The sequence below is a fragment of the Gaeumannomyces tritici genome (assembly GCF_000145635.1).
Source record: "Gaeumannomyces tritici R3-111a-1 unplaced genomic scaffold supercont2.4, whole genome shotgun sequence".
Lineage (NCBI taxonomy): Eukaryota > Fungi > Ascomycota > Sordariomycetes > Magnaporthales > Magnaporthaceae > Gaeumannomyces > Gaeumannomyces tritici.
Genome location: NW_008804548.1, coordinates 1950025 through 1964875, shown reverse-complemented (window position 1 = coordinate 1964875; position 14851 = coordinate 1950025). Strand labels below are relative to the sequence as shown.

The 14851-nt window shown below is 60.3% G+C and overlaps 4 protein-coding genes across 4 annotated transcripts; 3 read left to right on the top strand and 1 right to left on the bottom strand.

Moving 5' to 3' along the window:
• The first annotated feature begins 2709 nt into the window (after positions 1–2709).
• Positions 2710–6838, top strand: GGTG_08092 (hypothetical protein). The gene is made up of 2 exons (XM_009225929.1): positions 2710–3909; positions 4216–6838. The coding sequence occupies exons 1-2, from the start codon at positions 3238–3240 to the stop codon at positions 6286–6288; spliced, it is 2745 nt and encodes a 914-aa protein (XP_009224193.1). The 5' UTR covers positions 2710–3237; the 3' UTR covers positions 6289–6838.
• Positions 6839–7058: 220 nt separating this feature from the next.
• On the top strand, positions 7059–10482 carry GGTG_08091 (Cullin-4B). Its single transcript, XM_009225928.1, has 3 exons — positions 7059–7993; positions 8071–10010; positions 10091–10482. Exons 1-3 carry the CDS (start codon positions 7307–7309, stop codon positions 10146–10148), a joined length of 2685 nt encoding a protein of 894 aa, XP_009224192.1. The 5' UTR covers positions 7059–7306; the 3' UTR covers positions 10149–10482.
• A 251-nt stretch (positions 10483–10733) lies between these two features.
• On the top strand, positions 10734–12618 carry GGTG_08090 (mRNA turnover protein 4). The gene is made up of 3 exons (XM_009225927.1): positions 10734–11007; positions 11098–11580; positions 11655–12618. The coding sequence occupies exons 1-3, from the start codon at positions 10817–10819 to the stop codon at positions 11734–11736; spliced, it is 756 nt and encodes a 251-aa protein (XP_009224191.1). The 5' UTR covers positions 10734–10816; the 3' UTR covers positions 11737–12618.
• GGTG_08089 (hypothetical protein) lies at positions 12063–14774 on the bottom strand. The gene is made up of 4 exons (XM_009225926.1): positions 14316–14774; positions 14102–14229; positions 13882–13987; positions 12063–13616 (listed from the first exon to the last, which is right to left on the bottom strand). The coding sequence occupies exons 1-4, from the start codon at positions 14575–14577 to the stop codon at positions 12910–12912; spliced, it is 1203 nt and encodes a 400-aa protein (XP_009224190.1). The 5' UTR covers positions 14578–14774; the 3' UTR covers positions 12063–12909.
• Positions 14775–14851: the final 77 nt, after the last annotated feature.

The window sequence follows — 14851 nt, the reverse complement described above, 5'->3', positions numbered from 1 at the left end:
ACACCTGTACTCGAACTCGAGTACCTACAGGTTCTGGGTTTTACAAGTGGGAGCTCGGCTCTTACCGATACCACTAGACCACGCCCTGTAGGACTGAGGAGGTTGAAGGACATACTACGGGCCAGCCTGATAAACGCATGCACTTGGGCACTGACGTCACTGTAATTTCCCAGCTGAGTTCGGACGGCTAGCTGAGTGTCAAGCGACGACCCCCACGAGGTCAGCACGGCGCATGCTTCTCTTGCCCAAAGCGGCATGCGAACCCTTTATAAGCCGCGTTCCATCACAACGGGGCTACGAGCCTCGCCACGCCAAAACACACATCCGGTTAGAATGATTAGTGCTGAGTTTTAAACAGCTTGCCCCGTGTCCGAGAATGCTGGTGCAAATATCACGTCAAGGAATGGAGATGTCGGCTATGAATAGACTCGACCTTGACGAGACGTGGGGACTCGCCCCGGAAAACGGGGGCTGGCGGATGCGGCGAGCACCATCCTAGCAAAAGATAACGCCCGAGCCAAGTGGCGGGCGTGCGTGCGTAGTAGCATCGGAGGAGCTAGCTGGTGTTTGCGAATTACCAGATTCTTGTCGGTCTATGAGCCTTGTTGGCTGCCTCGTCCATTCCCAACACCCAACAACGGCCGGGCGGGATGCTTCCGGCTGTTGGACCCCGCAATAGCAAGACAGTAATGCTTACAGTTAAGCAAATCTGTTACACGGGCAAACGAAGCCCGCGCCTCGTTTTCTGTATGCGGGCGAGCTGCCCTGTTCTTGTGTATCACGTCTGCCTGGCGGCTAATATTTGGAGCTCCGGGAACTGTTTTACAGGGTGAGCAGAAGCGGAGGCCGTCGGTCGGTGCTTTTGCCGGTTAGCGACGGCCGGACTCGTGCTGAGCTAGGCTGGGTTCATGAGCTCGAGAGCCCTGCATGGTGATTTGACTCCGGCATGTACACAGTAGTGCCTGTGTTAGCATGCGGGGCATTGTTGCTACAGTCATTGGGCTGAGCTGCAGGGGCGGTGCATGCATTGCATGTGCGCCACATCAGGGATTCACGAACGAAGACCTTACTTTTGGTTTGGAATCCAGAAGCCGCATCTGAGGACTCCAAGAGACGTTGGACACGTATAACTGATGACAACCAGTCATCCTTTGCGAGGCTTGCTCGGCGGGAGAAATGGTACGAAACCCCAGTGAGCCTCCGCTACATACCAAGGCAGAAAGAACTTTGATCGACAGCATGCGTGAAATTGCCACGATTTGTGCTTGCTTGTCCGTCTCTCGAGCAGGACACGAGGTGGCAAAGGGAGATCCAAATCGAGTCCGCGCAGTTGCACACTAGCAGTGGATGCATGTACCTACTGCTGTACAGTACTCTCCCTCCTGTTCGCGCCGTTGCACAGTTCACGAGCCAAGGTACCCGTGTCGATCTGTCCGCGGGGAACTCGGTTTCTTGCTTCCACAGGGACCTGCTTGATTTCTCCTTGCAAATTCAAAACAGAATCTCGCTGCAGGGGCTGTTGGACCGAAGATCGCTCCACGGTCTGCACACAATCAACAATCTGCCCAGCGCCCCCGTTCCCTGCAGCCGAATGATTTCATCATCAGTGACGACGACCTTTGGGTGCTTTGGCACTTTAAGTGCTTGGGCCTACGGGCCGTAGCGACTAATCCGGCTGTTCTCGAAGGCGTCACCAGAGTCATGTCGGGAATTGCCACTGCAAAAAAAGAACACAGACGTTCCTTGGGCCGAGCGAGCCGACATGGGAGGTACTCCCCATTTTTTTTTCTCGTCAGTGATGCCAGCGCGGCGACGAATTCTAGACTGGGCGAGCATGGGCTGTTCCTCGCCGTTGCGGGCATCGCCTAAAGCCCCGACCCCTGTCCTTTGACAGGCACGTCGATGCGCCGGCCTGTCATTGGCCAGTCCCCTCGTTGCTGTCATGGGGCCCTGGGTCGCAAAGGCCAGCGCGCGCCACGCACCAAAGCCGAGACGACGTCATTTGGGTTGTGTGGAAACCCCAGGTCGGGCTGTTCGGCTAGAATCCTGTGCCTAGTCGCTCACGATGCTGCTGCCCGTTGCCCCGCGATGCCTCGTTTTCGCTCGCGAAGAACAAGAGCCTCGTACTGCAGGAGAAGTGATACTATACTCTAGCAAATATATAAAACATTCAAGAGCGCGAACCATGTTCTACAAATGCGAGGGTACCCTGTCTGCACATGCAGGTTACGGCACGGGATGTCAAGGGTTTGCAATTTGAGTACGAGAAGCGATCTGACAACAGCACCAGCCGCAGCGCCAGTACTAGGAAACCGGACGGACGCGAGACTCCGCAGTGACGCAGCAAAGAAGAAGAGGAAGACGAACCCAACAGGTAAGCCGTCTCGGCGCCCGATCAGCTCCCGCCTCCACAGCCAGAGCAGGCCAAACCGAGGGAGTGGGGCATCATCCCTTGGGTGTGTGCGATTTGCTGGATTGGTGACCGATGGCGATGCAACCGAGCCCGAATTTGTCAATGTGCTAGTACTGATGCTGAGGGCTGGGTACCAGACCCCGTGGCGCTGGCGGCGGCCCATTCCCACGCAAGCAGCCGTTGCATTTGTGTTGCATTTGTGCATGGCTCATCAGTCCCATCTCAGCTCTCACATCCCCACCAGTCGATTAGCGCTCGCCTTTTGCGACTGACGGAGACCTGTGACCACGCCTCAAACCGGGTGCCGTCCGCCATCTTCTTTTTCCTTCCCGTTGTCCTGGCCTTTTCTGTTTTTCTTCCCCATCGCCTCTCTCCTTCCCCACCCTTTAAACACTGGCATGAAGTGGTATATTCTTTGTTGCCCTTAATCCCGAGCACATCAACTGCTACTCCACGTCACTGCTCCCAGGGTTCCCTCACCCCCACACAACACTGCCTGGGGGCTTGCTTGCATAAGCTCCATATAACACTGCCACCTATCGCACCAGGGATAAGGGCGGCAACACCTCCTTCGATCGCGACTGTCCAGCCCTAGTTTCTCCTCACAACTGAAACCTCGCCGTCGTCGAAAACTGTCCTGATAGAATAGTGGAATCGATAAACGTGCGAGATAGGTTTTGCGCGTTGCCATCTCGCACACGGCTAGCTGGTCACATCGCGACTGTTCTGGCACGACCAACCGAAGGTACTGCCCAAGGCGAGGGCATCGGGAGAGAGCGGGAGTAAAGATCTGTACCACGACGGAAACGCACAGACGTACAGGAATGGACCGCACAAACACGTCGGTCGCGCGCATCGCCGAGGCGGACGGGCTCGCACGGGCGCTCTACCGGCGCGCGCGCCTGGCCGGGCCCGACTTCTCCGACATCGCGACGGTGGTCAGGGGCCTGCACACGGTGCTCAAGCACCTGCGCGTCGAGTCCGAGGACCCGGACAGCCTGCTCAACGCGACCCAGCAGGAGCACAGCGTCTATGCACGCCAGCTGGGCCCCATCGTCGAGGACTGCGAGTTCACGCTCAAGCAGCTCGACACCATCCTCGAAAAGTACGGCGGCAGCAGCGCCGACACGCCCTCGGCCGACGGCCCGCCGCGCGACGGCTACATCGCCGGCACCGCCGAGAGCCGCGAGAAGGACATGATCGCGCTCATCCGCACCAAGCTGGCCAACCAAAAGACGAACATCGACATCTTCCTCGACACGGTCCAGCTGCACAACCCGGCCACGGCAAGGACCTTTGTCGACAACCCCCAGAGCCAGCAGCTGGACTCTATCAAAGACAAGGTCGACGCCATCGCGGCCCGCCTGGCCCGCCGCAGAGTCGCCACCGGCGGCCAGAATGGCCCCAGCGAGATGCAAGACGAGGAGCTGTGGCAACAGTTCTGCGAGGAGCTCGCCCGCGAGGGCTTCTCGAGCGATGTGCTGATGCGCAACAAGGTATGCTATTTTTTGTGTGGACCCGCATGGACACCACCCACCCCAACCCCATGGCCTATCCACCGTCTAGGTTTTTCTTCGTCTATTTTTGTGTCACCCCCCTGCTATCTCCTTAAAGTGCATGCATGTCTCTCAACGTTTGCTTTGTCTTTTCAACCGCCTGCGTATATCGCGCCCTTGCTGGCCAGACATGCACGGTTGGCCAGAAGCTCTTCGCACGCTGTGTGACGGTGCCCAAATTGCTTGTGTTCCCTTGGGCTTTGGCTAGAACGCGTACTGATTCAGGCGAATTCTACCCAACTCTAGGAAGTGCTTCGAGCTTACATCCGTGAGATGGACTCGAACGGTCTGTTGGACAATGACAGTCCACCCTCTGTGCGTGGGCTTCTTCTCGACCAGCAGCAGCAGCAGCAGCCTGCTGTGAATGCCCAGCAGCCGTCCCCACTCTCGCGGGGACCACCCATGACGGTGACCCCGGCGTCGTACCCGCGCGCCCCTGAAGGCGATCTCAGTCCTAAGGAGGTCGTCTACCCTGCCAACATGAACGAGAAGTTCTTGCCTACCGTCAAGCTCGACCGCAGGCCTCCCGATTATAGCAGCGCGCCGCCACCCTTGTCCCACCCCAACCGGGGATCCCCTCGGAGCCCACGAAGCCCAGAGAGCCCACCAGGCCCGCCTTCTCCGTCCCGGGGCGGTACCAACCCCTCCCAGGCTCAGGGGCAGCAGCACCATCGCCAGCACCAGTCTCTGCAAACATATAACCCCTACGTCCCCCACCCGCAACCACAGTCACAGCCGAGCCCGCATGCTCCAGCACAGCATTCCCCGCCGCAGCCCCAAGCCACCTCCCCTCAGCTGCTCTATCAGCCTGTCCTCTATGAACAGCAGAGCAGCGGCTTGTCTGCACTTGAGCGGCAGTCTTCGGTGTCCGACTCCACAGACTCGGGCTCGGAATCAAGCTCCTCCCACAATAAGCTAGTCATTATATCCACTCGAGACCTGATGCAGCTCGACCACAGAGAGGCGGAACGCCTCGCGTCGCAGATGGCGGCAATGCGGCTCAACACCAACCTTCCTCCTCCCCAGTACGTGTCGCCCGGCACTTCACCTAAAAGCGCCACGCCACGCTACCTGCCGGCCCCTCCCACCATTGCGGACCAGCTTGGCGTGTCTCCCCGCTTCGCACCCGCCCTGCCGCCGGCTTATACCAGCCCGGCCATGACCAACGCCATCGCCACTCAGGCCCCACCTCCGGCTTATGGCGCCTCACCACCCATACCGGCCACATACCAACAGCTCCCACATCTGGCGTCGCGCCTTCAGCCCGATAGCGCCGGCCGTGAGATCCCGCCCGACGCCACCTGGACCAAGATCCGCCGAACCCTTGTCAGCCCCGAGGTCCTGGATCGCGCCGGAGTCCGCTACGAGGCCCGCCCGGAGTTTGTCGCCGTCCTGGGCGAGCTGACCAAGGCCGAGATTGCTCAGTACGCCCACGAGACCCTCGAGGTGCGTCGCCAGAGGAGTTCTAGTTACAGCAACAAGCGCTTCCAGCCGCCTCCCCACTACGCCCGCGGCAACAACCGCGCGGATAATCTCCGAGATGAGAAGCCCCGGTCTGGCTCGACGAGCGATGATGAGAGTGTGCTCTGGGACTCGAGCGACTCCTCCTCGGATGACGAGAAGAACCGCCGCAACCGCTCCCGCCGCGCCGACAGCAAGAGCGGCAACACTCCCAAGGCCGAGAAGGAGAAGAGCTCCCAAGACGGCTCTGCTGACGACGAAGAGAAGGGCACCAAGGTGTACCCCTTCATCCTCCCCCTATCCCAGTCCGACGGCAAGAACGGTGACGCCAAGGCGTCTCCCTCCAGTACGGTCTCTCCCAAGCCAATCCTGAAGAACAAGAACGAGAACCACGTCCGGTTTGACCGCGAAGGTCCCGTCGAGGTCTCGGCCGAGGATCTGGCGGCCGAGCAGAGGCGCCGCGAGCGTAGGGAGAAGGAGCGCCCCGAGCGGGAGAGGGAAAGGGAGCGTGAGCGTGAGCAGCGCGATAGAGATCGCCGCCGGCGCGACCGCGACCGCGACCCGGACCGGTACCGCGAGCGTGAGCGCAGCCGAGAGCGTGAGCGTGAGCGTGAGCGTGAGCGTGAGCGTGAGCGTGACCGCGACCGCGATCACCACCGCCGCCACCGCTACTCTAATTCGGGCGAGTCGTACCGCCACGGCCGCGGAGAGTCCGGCGGCGGCGCTTCGAGCCGCGACCGCGAGGAGGCCCGCCGCGAGAAGAAGAAGGCGTGGGGCCAGACCCTGGGCGCGGCCGGCATCGGTGGCGCCGCCGCCAGCCTGCTGAGCGTCCTCACCGAGGCCGCCTCGGGACTCTAAACAGATGTGTCGCCCTCCGGGCCCTACTTCGGGCCACTCATTTCTTCCTTGTCATTTCTACTCCTTCTCTTCCATCTTGGACATTTTCGACCCTTCGAGCGATTTTCCTCCTTTTTGAGCGACATCTTTTTCCTCCTATTTTCCTCTTTCTTCCCATATGATTAATGATTCCTTCGACTTTTCAAGTTTGATGCCCCTCGTTATACATGGCTCTGGCCAACTTTCACTCTTTCCACCATCTCACCCACGACGCTCCCTACAGAAGTTCATGTCTCTCCTTGTCATTAACTCAACGAATCCAACTTGACTACACTTTTTACAGCTTGATGTGTCTTCTTTTTCTATTCTTCTATCTCTATCTTTTCTTTTTCTATTCTCTGGAGCGCTGTTTCTGCAATATCGGTGTTTGGGGCAAAGAGTTGTATGTGTTTGGATACGACGCGGTGTTTGGTTGACAGAAGACAAACAGTCTGTCTTGGAAAGGGAAAAAAACAGCAGGTTATTTTGAATGATACCCATTAAACCAATACATGTATACCTAAACCTCCTGGGGTGAATCTCTGTGTGAATCCATGTTGCGTGCCTGCCTTTGCGATTGTCGATGTGGTGGGCGTCTCAATTGCATTGAGCTCAAGCTCTGCAGCCCCTGTAACAGGCGGAGCTTGGGACTGCACAGCCCCAGGCGGGCACACCGATTCAGCCGACATGACCTGTGCCAGCCTGCAGGTCAACGGGCAGCATGATTGGACCATGACCCAGCGGGCGCCTCTCAAACAGCACAGCTTGACGGTTGAGCCGGCATCTCCGCTCAGACCTTCACAGGCGAACCCCACCCGCGAGCCCTTGTCGTCGGACCAGCAGACTTTCAATCGCCATCACACCTAGACTGTGGCTGCAGCGCGCCAAAGCTTGATCCGATCTGCGACGCCTAAGCTAGCCGAGGGGCCGACCCAGCCCAGCCGCTCTCCGAACTCTCCGTCCGCCACCACGAGCAGAGCACAGCCTCCCGCCTGGGTCTATGCATCCTCCATCCGGCGCCGCCGACGACGACGGAGACGCGGCCGCTGCATCGCACTCGACACCGCCCGCCACCGCCGCCCAGGGCGCCAGCGCCGCCAAGCGCAGGCACCGCGTCGACTCGAACCCGCTGGCCAGCTGGGGGCCGCTGGCCTCGTCGACCCCGGACCCCAAGAGACCCCGCCCCGAGGCCATGATGAGCGCCAAGGCCATGGGCAAGCGCCCAGCCACCGACGCCGCCATGGTCGACCTCACCCGCCCCGACCCCGGCTTCCACCACCACCGCCACCACCACCAGCAGCTGCCCCTCAACCACAGGCCGCCCGCCGGCTTCCAGCCCCACGCCGGCCCGCGCAAGCTCGTCGTCAAGAACCTGCGCGCCGCCCCGCGCCCCTCGGACCCGGCCGTCCAGGACTACTACCGCCGCGCCCGCGACGACCTCGAGGCCGCCCTCGCCGAGGTCTTCCGCGAGCGCCGCCCGCGCCTGCCCCTCGACCGCCTCTACCGCGCCGTCGAGGACATCTGCCGCAACGGCGAGGCCGCCAAGCTGTACGACATGCTCCGCGAGCGCTGCGAGGCCTACCTGCACGACGTCGTGCTGCCCAAGATCACGGCCGAGGGGGCCGCGTCCTCGCTCCGGATGCTGTCCACGGTCCACCGGTACTGGGAGGAGTGGAGCGCGCAGTCGGTATGTCCCCCAAACCCAACCTGCCCCTTGTGCATCTGCAAAACGCGCCTCCTGACAAACGCCCCCCGTCTGTGCAGACCACGGTACGGTCAATATTCAGCTACCTCGATAGGACCTTCCTGCTCAAAAACAACAAGGAGTACATGGTGCTCAACGACCTCTTCATCAACCTCTTCCGCCGGACCGTGTTCCCCAAGAGCAAGGCCCCAATGTTCCCCAAGAGCAAGGCCCCAGAAAGCTCGCCGCCCGGGACCAAGGTTCTAGATGGCATGTGTCAGCTCGTGCAGCTCGACCGCACCGAAGACAAAGGCTTCGACCCGAAGCTGCTGCAGGAGTCGGTGAACATGATGCACGTGTTTAACTTGTACGGCAAGCTGTTCGAGCGGCGGCTCCTCGAGGAATCGGAGAAGTATTTTTTGGAGTTCTCGGAGGAGCGCAGCGAGGGGTGCAGCCTCAAGGACTACATTGGGGCCGCCCGCGACCTCCTCCAGCGCGAGGGCGACCGATGCAACATCTACAACCTCGACAGCACCACCAAGAAGCAGATCATAGACGTCATACACCGCATAGTTGTGCGGGATCACGCATCCAAGCTCCTGAGCGACGAGGACGTGGGGCGGCTGATCGACGAGTGCGAGGTAGAGTCACTGCACGCGCTCTACGAGCTGCTGCAGATGACTGGCCTCCACAGCCGGCTGCGGGGCCCCTGGGACCGATACATCAGCACCCAGGGCTCCGGCATAGTCAACGACGTTGCCCACACTGACGATATGGTGGTCAGGCTGCTGGTCCTCCGGCGGAAGCTGGACGTCGTGGTAAGAGATGCATTCGTTGGCGACGAAGAGTTTACGTATTCCATGAGGGAGGCCTTTAGGAGAGTAATCAACGCCAAGCCTACATGGGCGACAGCGACGACTTCGAGGGTGGGCGAGATGGTGGCCAAGTATACCGACATGTTGCTGCGCGGCGGGCTCAAGGCATTGCCGGCGGCGCTCATATCGGACCACAAGGACCGCGCGGTAGCGGAGCGGACTGGCGTCTCAACGAGTGGGGACGAGGACGGCGAGCTTTCGCGCCAGCTGGACAAGGCGCTCGAGCTGTTCCGGCTCATCGAGGGCAAGGACGTTTTCGAGGCCTTTTACAAGCGCGACCTCGCGCGGCGGCTGCTGCTGGAACGAAGCGCCAGCCAGGATGCGGAGCGTGACATGCTCGCCAAGCTGCACGATGAGTGCGGCTCTACCTTTACGCACAACCTGGAGCAGATGTTCAAGGACCAGGCGCTAGGCAAGGAGGAGCTGTCGGCCTACAAGCAATGGCGGGACGGCTCCAAGACGTCGCTGGCCAAGATCGACCTCGACATCAGCGTGCTCTCGTCGGCGGCGTGGCCCAGCTACCCCGACGAGCCGACCGTGACGCTGCCGCCCGGGGTGGCGCAGAACCTGGCTCACTTTGAGAGCTACTACAAGGGCAAGCACGAGGGCAGGCGGCTCACGTGGAAGCACAGCCTCAGCCACTGCGTCATCCGGGCCACGTTCCCTAGGGGACTCAAGGAGCTGGTGATGAGCGCCCATCAGGCCGCGGTCCTGGTGCTATTCAACAACGTGGGGCTGGACGAGCCGCTGACGTACGGCGAGGTCGAGCAGGCGTCCCGCCTGACGGGTAACTTGCTGGATCGGACGCTGCAGTCGCTGGCGTGCGGCAAGGTGCGGGTACTGGTCAAGGCGCCTAAGGGCCGCGACGTGGCCAAGACGGACACTTTCACTGTCAACAAGTTGTTCGCGGACCCCAAGATTCGCGTCAAGATCAACCAAATCCAGCTCAAGGAGACCAAGCAGGAGAACAAGGAGACGCACGAGCGGGTGGTGGCGGACCGGCAGTTCGAGACGCAGGCGGCCATTGTGCGCATCATGAAGAGCCGCAAGACGATGCCGCACGCCCAGCTCGTGGCCGAGGTGATCGAGCAGACGCGCCGCCGAGGGGCTATGGACCCGGTCGACATCAAGGTCAACATTGAAAAGTGAGTTTCGCGGCTGTGGTCTTCTGTGGAGTTGTCGAGATGCCGCGACCAGTACTGACTTTACATTCTGCTTGCTCTAGGCTCATCGAGAAAGACTATATCGAGCGCGAGGGCAACTCGTACACGTACCTGGCATGAGCGCATCGGCCTCTCTCGGCCGGGATATACTGCCAATTATTACAGGCTACTATCGACCTACACTGCTTGTTGCCCCTTGAGACGGGCTAGGATAGACAATGCATGAAATCATGATACGATACGACGCACGCATGGCAGAGGCGCATGCCGACACAATAAACAGGGCTTTTGCTTATTTTTGTCGGTAGATGTGACTTGCAACCCATGTCGACAATGGAACAGCATTCCATCCCTTGGGATCCACACTGAAATCACATTCCCAAGTTCCACTATTCTCGAGATGTGTGTGGGTCTACAAGCTAATGTCCCTGCGCTGGTGGTGCGAGTGCGGGGTGGGCAGAATCCAAAATAATTTTCACCGCCAAAAAAATCCGTGGGCTGCATCCTTGGCGGGCGGCGCTCTGCTCTGGATCAAGTTTTCAAGCCGCCGACCGACGACGTGGAAACTAGGCCCATTCTCAGTGGACGACCCAGGACCTTGTTAGGACTATCTACCGCGCCGACCTTCTCCAAGGTTCCTGCACCCCGAGCAGCGCATAACACGCACGGCACCCAACCCACCCCCGCCTCCTCCTCGTGCCCGCGCTCCGCCGCCGCCGCCGCCGCCGCCGCCTCCGCCGCTGCCTCCGACTCTCCCGATCACCCTCCTCCCAGACCACACAACCAAGATGCCCAAATCCAAGCGGTCAAAGGTGGTGCACCTCACCAGCGTGACCAAGAAGACGCGCGAGCAAAAGGAGCAGCTGTTTGGCAACATCCGCCAGTGCGTGCCCGAGTACCAGCACTGCTTCGTCTTTAGCGTCGACAACATGCGCAACAACCAGCTCAAGGACCTGCGGCGCGACATGGCCGACAGCCGGTGAGTGTTTCTTCTTCTTCTCCATGTCCCTTTTCTCTCTCCCTCAAGCAAAAAAAAAATACTAAACACGATACAACAACGTCCACACAGCATGTTCTTCGGCAAGACAAAGCTCATGGCCCGCGCCCTGGGCCAGACGCCCGAGGACGAGCAGGCCGACGGCATCCACGGCCTGGCCCGCCACCTAACCGGCACCGTCGGGCTCATCTTTACCAACCGGGACCCGTCCGACGTGCTTTCTACCCTGCAGTCCGTCAGCGCCATCGACTTTGCCCGCGCTGGCGCCGTCGCGCCCCGCGGCTTCCGCGTGCCCCCCGGGGTCGTCTACAGCACGGGCGGCGAGGTGCCCGCCGAGGACGACGTGCCGATGGCGCACTCGATCGAGCCCGAGCTACGCAAGCTGGGCGTGCCGACGCGCCTGGTCAAGGGCAAGGTCGTGCTGGGCGCCGAGGACGGGTCGGGCAGCGAGGGCTACGTCGTCTGCCGCGAGGGCGACGTGCTGGACGGCCGGCAAACGAGGCTGCTGAAGTTGTTTTCGGTGTGCCTGAGCGAGTTCAGGGTGCGCGTGCTTGCGTGAGTTACTTTAATTTTTTTTTTTCTTCTCTCGTTCTTTTCGTGTCCCTCACTACTGACATGTTACGTCGCAGATACTGGTCTGCCGCGTCCTCCGAGGTCACCGAGGTCGAAGCCGACCCCGCCGCAGCCTCCATGGAGGAAGACAGTGACTGAAATAGTCCAAAAACCCCTTTGCTAACGACGATTTCACGGCTTTGACATTTCGTTTCCTCCTTCACCCTCTGTTTGACGGTTATCCAGTAGATGTAGATACCCGTTACTCGTCAAGGGTCATATCGGCGTCATGGTTCAAAAGGCTTTGTTTGGGTTCCTTTTCTTTCCATTTGCTTTGGTTTTGTCTCACGGAGTGGTGCAACGAAGCACAAGCCGATCGGGCTGTCTAGTCCGCGGCGACTGCTCCTTCCCTCCGGCGGCGTTGGGTACCAGGTATAGAAAATGCATCACATCGACACCTGCGCTAACTAGCGCTAACTAGCGCGAGGGCGTCACAATATTCTGCAACCTACCGCTCCGCGCAAAGAGCTTCAATATTTCTAGATCTACGCAGCTCAGAACGATACTATACCGCCCCTGTTCCGCTTACTTGCTTTTAAAGACGTACATGATGGCGGCGGGCTTGACCGCGCCGCCTCGCTATACCCTGGAGGATCTGCAGCGGTCAGTAAGGCATATACGTCCTTACCTCTGACCTTACCTCGACGGCTCGCTTCAAATGTCCATCCAGTTCCCAGAGCCGTATCGAGCCACATCTCACCTCGCCATTAAATCCCTGGGATCTCAAGTGATGCTATGAAGTACAAAAAAAAGAGAGGGGGTGGAAAAAAAAGGTATTGAAACAAAAAGGAGTGCGCGGGTGGCTGTCTGTGCACGGGTCGGGGTTGTCGACTCCTGGGTAAGACTGAAGTGGCCGATGAGGAGACGTGGCCGAGTACCTTCTTGGAACTGCCGATTGAGAGGGCACAAGACGAATGTTTCCATCGGCGGACATGGTATGTCCTGGTGATGATATGCAGCGAGAGCAAAAGCCCTTCAGCGCAACGACGATGGCTCGCTTCGGGTGGTGGTGTTCCAGTGTCCGGTCTGGGGTTTACCTTGTGCGGATCGACGTCGACTAGCGACTCTTGCAGGGCCAGGGCGACATGAGGATTTGAGATAGGGAGCAGCAGAAATTTAAGCAGCTTGGCGACTGGCTGGTCGCAATGTCCTACCCTTGACGAGACGGGGGCAGAAGACAGATTCCAACAGAGGGATGCGCTCAGCCGGCGAGCGGCTTGCCACGCACGTCAACCCACCCAGAGCACAGGACAGGGGCCGTGCCAAGGCCTATTAGTACCTCCGGATCTTGCGAGGATCGTCGTAGCTGCCCTCGTAGCCGCGTTTGCGATCGTCGTCGCGGGGACGGTCGTAGTCGCGGTCTTTGTCGCGATACCCACCACCGCCATTCTCCCTGGGTTCCCTCGGGCGGATAGGCTCCATGTTGCTTCCGGTTCGCCTGTTGTCACGGTCTCTGTCGCGGTCGCGATCGCGCTCTCGGTCTCGGTCCCGGAAACCGCCGCCGGACCTGTCGTCGTAGGAGCGGCTGCCGCCACCATCACGCGAGTCGTACCCACCGCCACGCGAGCCCGTAAAGTCGCGTCTGTTGTCGCGGAAGCCTGGTCCTCCAGGCGCATTGGGCGGCGGGCCTCCGTAACCGTTGGCGCCGCCTCGGTCCCTGTCGCCGCCGCGCGGGCCGCCGAAGCCACCTCCGTAGCCACGGTCCGAGAAGCTGCGTCCTCCGCCGCCCCTGAAGCCACGGTCGCCACCACGGCCGCCTCCGAAACCGCCCCTAAACCCGCCTCGGAAGCCACCACGGAAGCCGCCGTCGAACCCTCCGCGGCCCATGGGCTGCGATGGCATGGCCATGGTGTAACCGCGGCCGCCGAGGCCACCGCCCAGACGAAGTGGCTTCCAGCCCTCGACGGTCCGGCCACGCTCCACGTCGACCTTGACACGCCTGTCCTTGATCCGGATACCATCACATCCATCGAGTGCCGCTGATTAGCACGCGCAGCAGAGCGCGCTGGTGTCAGTATAGCCTTACCATGCCACGACGATGCAGCCTCGCCGGCCATGTTCGAGTGCCGGAACGAGGATACAGTACGTCTGGGGGAGATTGGGGGAGGGGAAAGACTTAGGCAAGCCTGAGGGCCATAGTCTGCAGCGGCGTAGAATGACTCGCATGGCGCGCCATTCCAGCCGCGACAAGGTACCTAGGTGATGCATGGCCTTTGGTGCGGGATTCAATGGTGGCGCATTTACCTCTCATGTCCTTCTCGCGTTCAAAGACGACAAAGGCATATCCGCGGTGCGGCTTACGCTTCTTGTTGCCCTTCTCATGGGCATGCGTGTCCTTGATTATCCGGATCTGCAGCACGACCGTGGTTAGCAGGCATTTCTTGATTCGGGGGGGTCCGCGGCGAGTGGCCCCGGAGCACTCGCAGCGGGAGCACCATGGTGCTCGGGAGGGTCGGCGACATACGCGTTCAATCGTGCCAAATCGTCCAAACTCCTTCTCGATGTCGCGCTCGTCGGCTTCATAGCTAAGCCGGGCGACGATCAAAGTTTTGAAGGCGTCACCACGGATATTGGGGTCCTCAAGAGGCTTGTCTGCAACGAGAATGGAAGCCATCGTCAGTCACTGGATCTCAAGCCGCAGCGCAGCAGGCAAACATAAGCTGCCGAAAACAACTCACACTTGGCCGGGCCCTCCTTCAAATGGCGCGCAACTTCTTCGGTGTGCTCGGCCTTCTTCCTGTCACGCCTCTGGAGCCAGCTCTCCGAGGCCACGTAGCCGTCCTTGTCCTTGTACTCCTGAAGCGCGGCCTTGAACCCGGCAACTCCGTCAATAGTCGTCGCCCGGCGCTGGTCGGGAGGCGCGTCGATGTGCGGAATGTATCGCAGCGGAGGGCGCGGCGCGAAAAGCGCGAGGAGGTTGGGCGGCAACCTGTCCGTCATGGCGGCGGCGATGTGCCAGGGGGCACCCGACCGAGGACGAATGCAAGGGGATAGGTCGACGGCAAGAGCTTAGCAGGATGATGTGGTAGATCGCGGGGGCGTATGGTAAGGTGTATCTGGTGTCGATTTCGCTCATTCGATGGATCGAAGGGCGAGGCGATCGTTGCGTGCGTGCGAACGAAGATGCGTCGTTTTTTTAGTCCCTGGAAGCTGGAGCCTTGCGAGCTGGGTGAAATGAGCAGTTTCGCGTGCGCCCGGTTTCGATTGGCCTGCG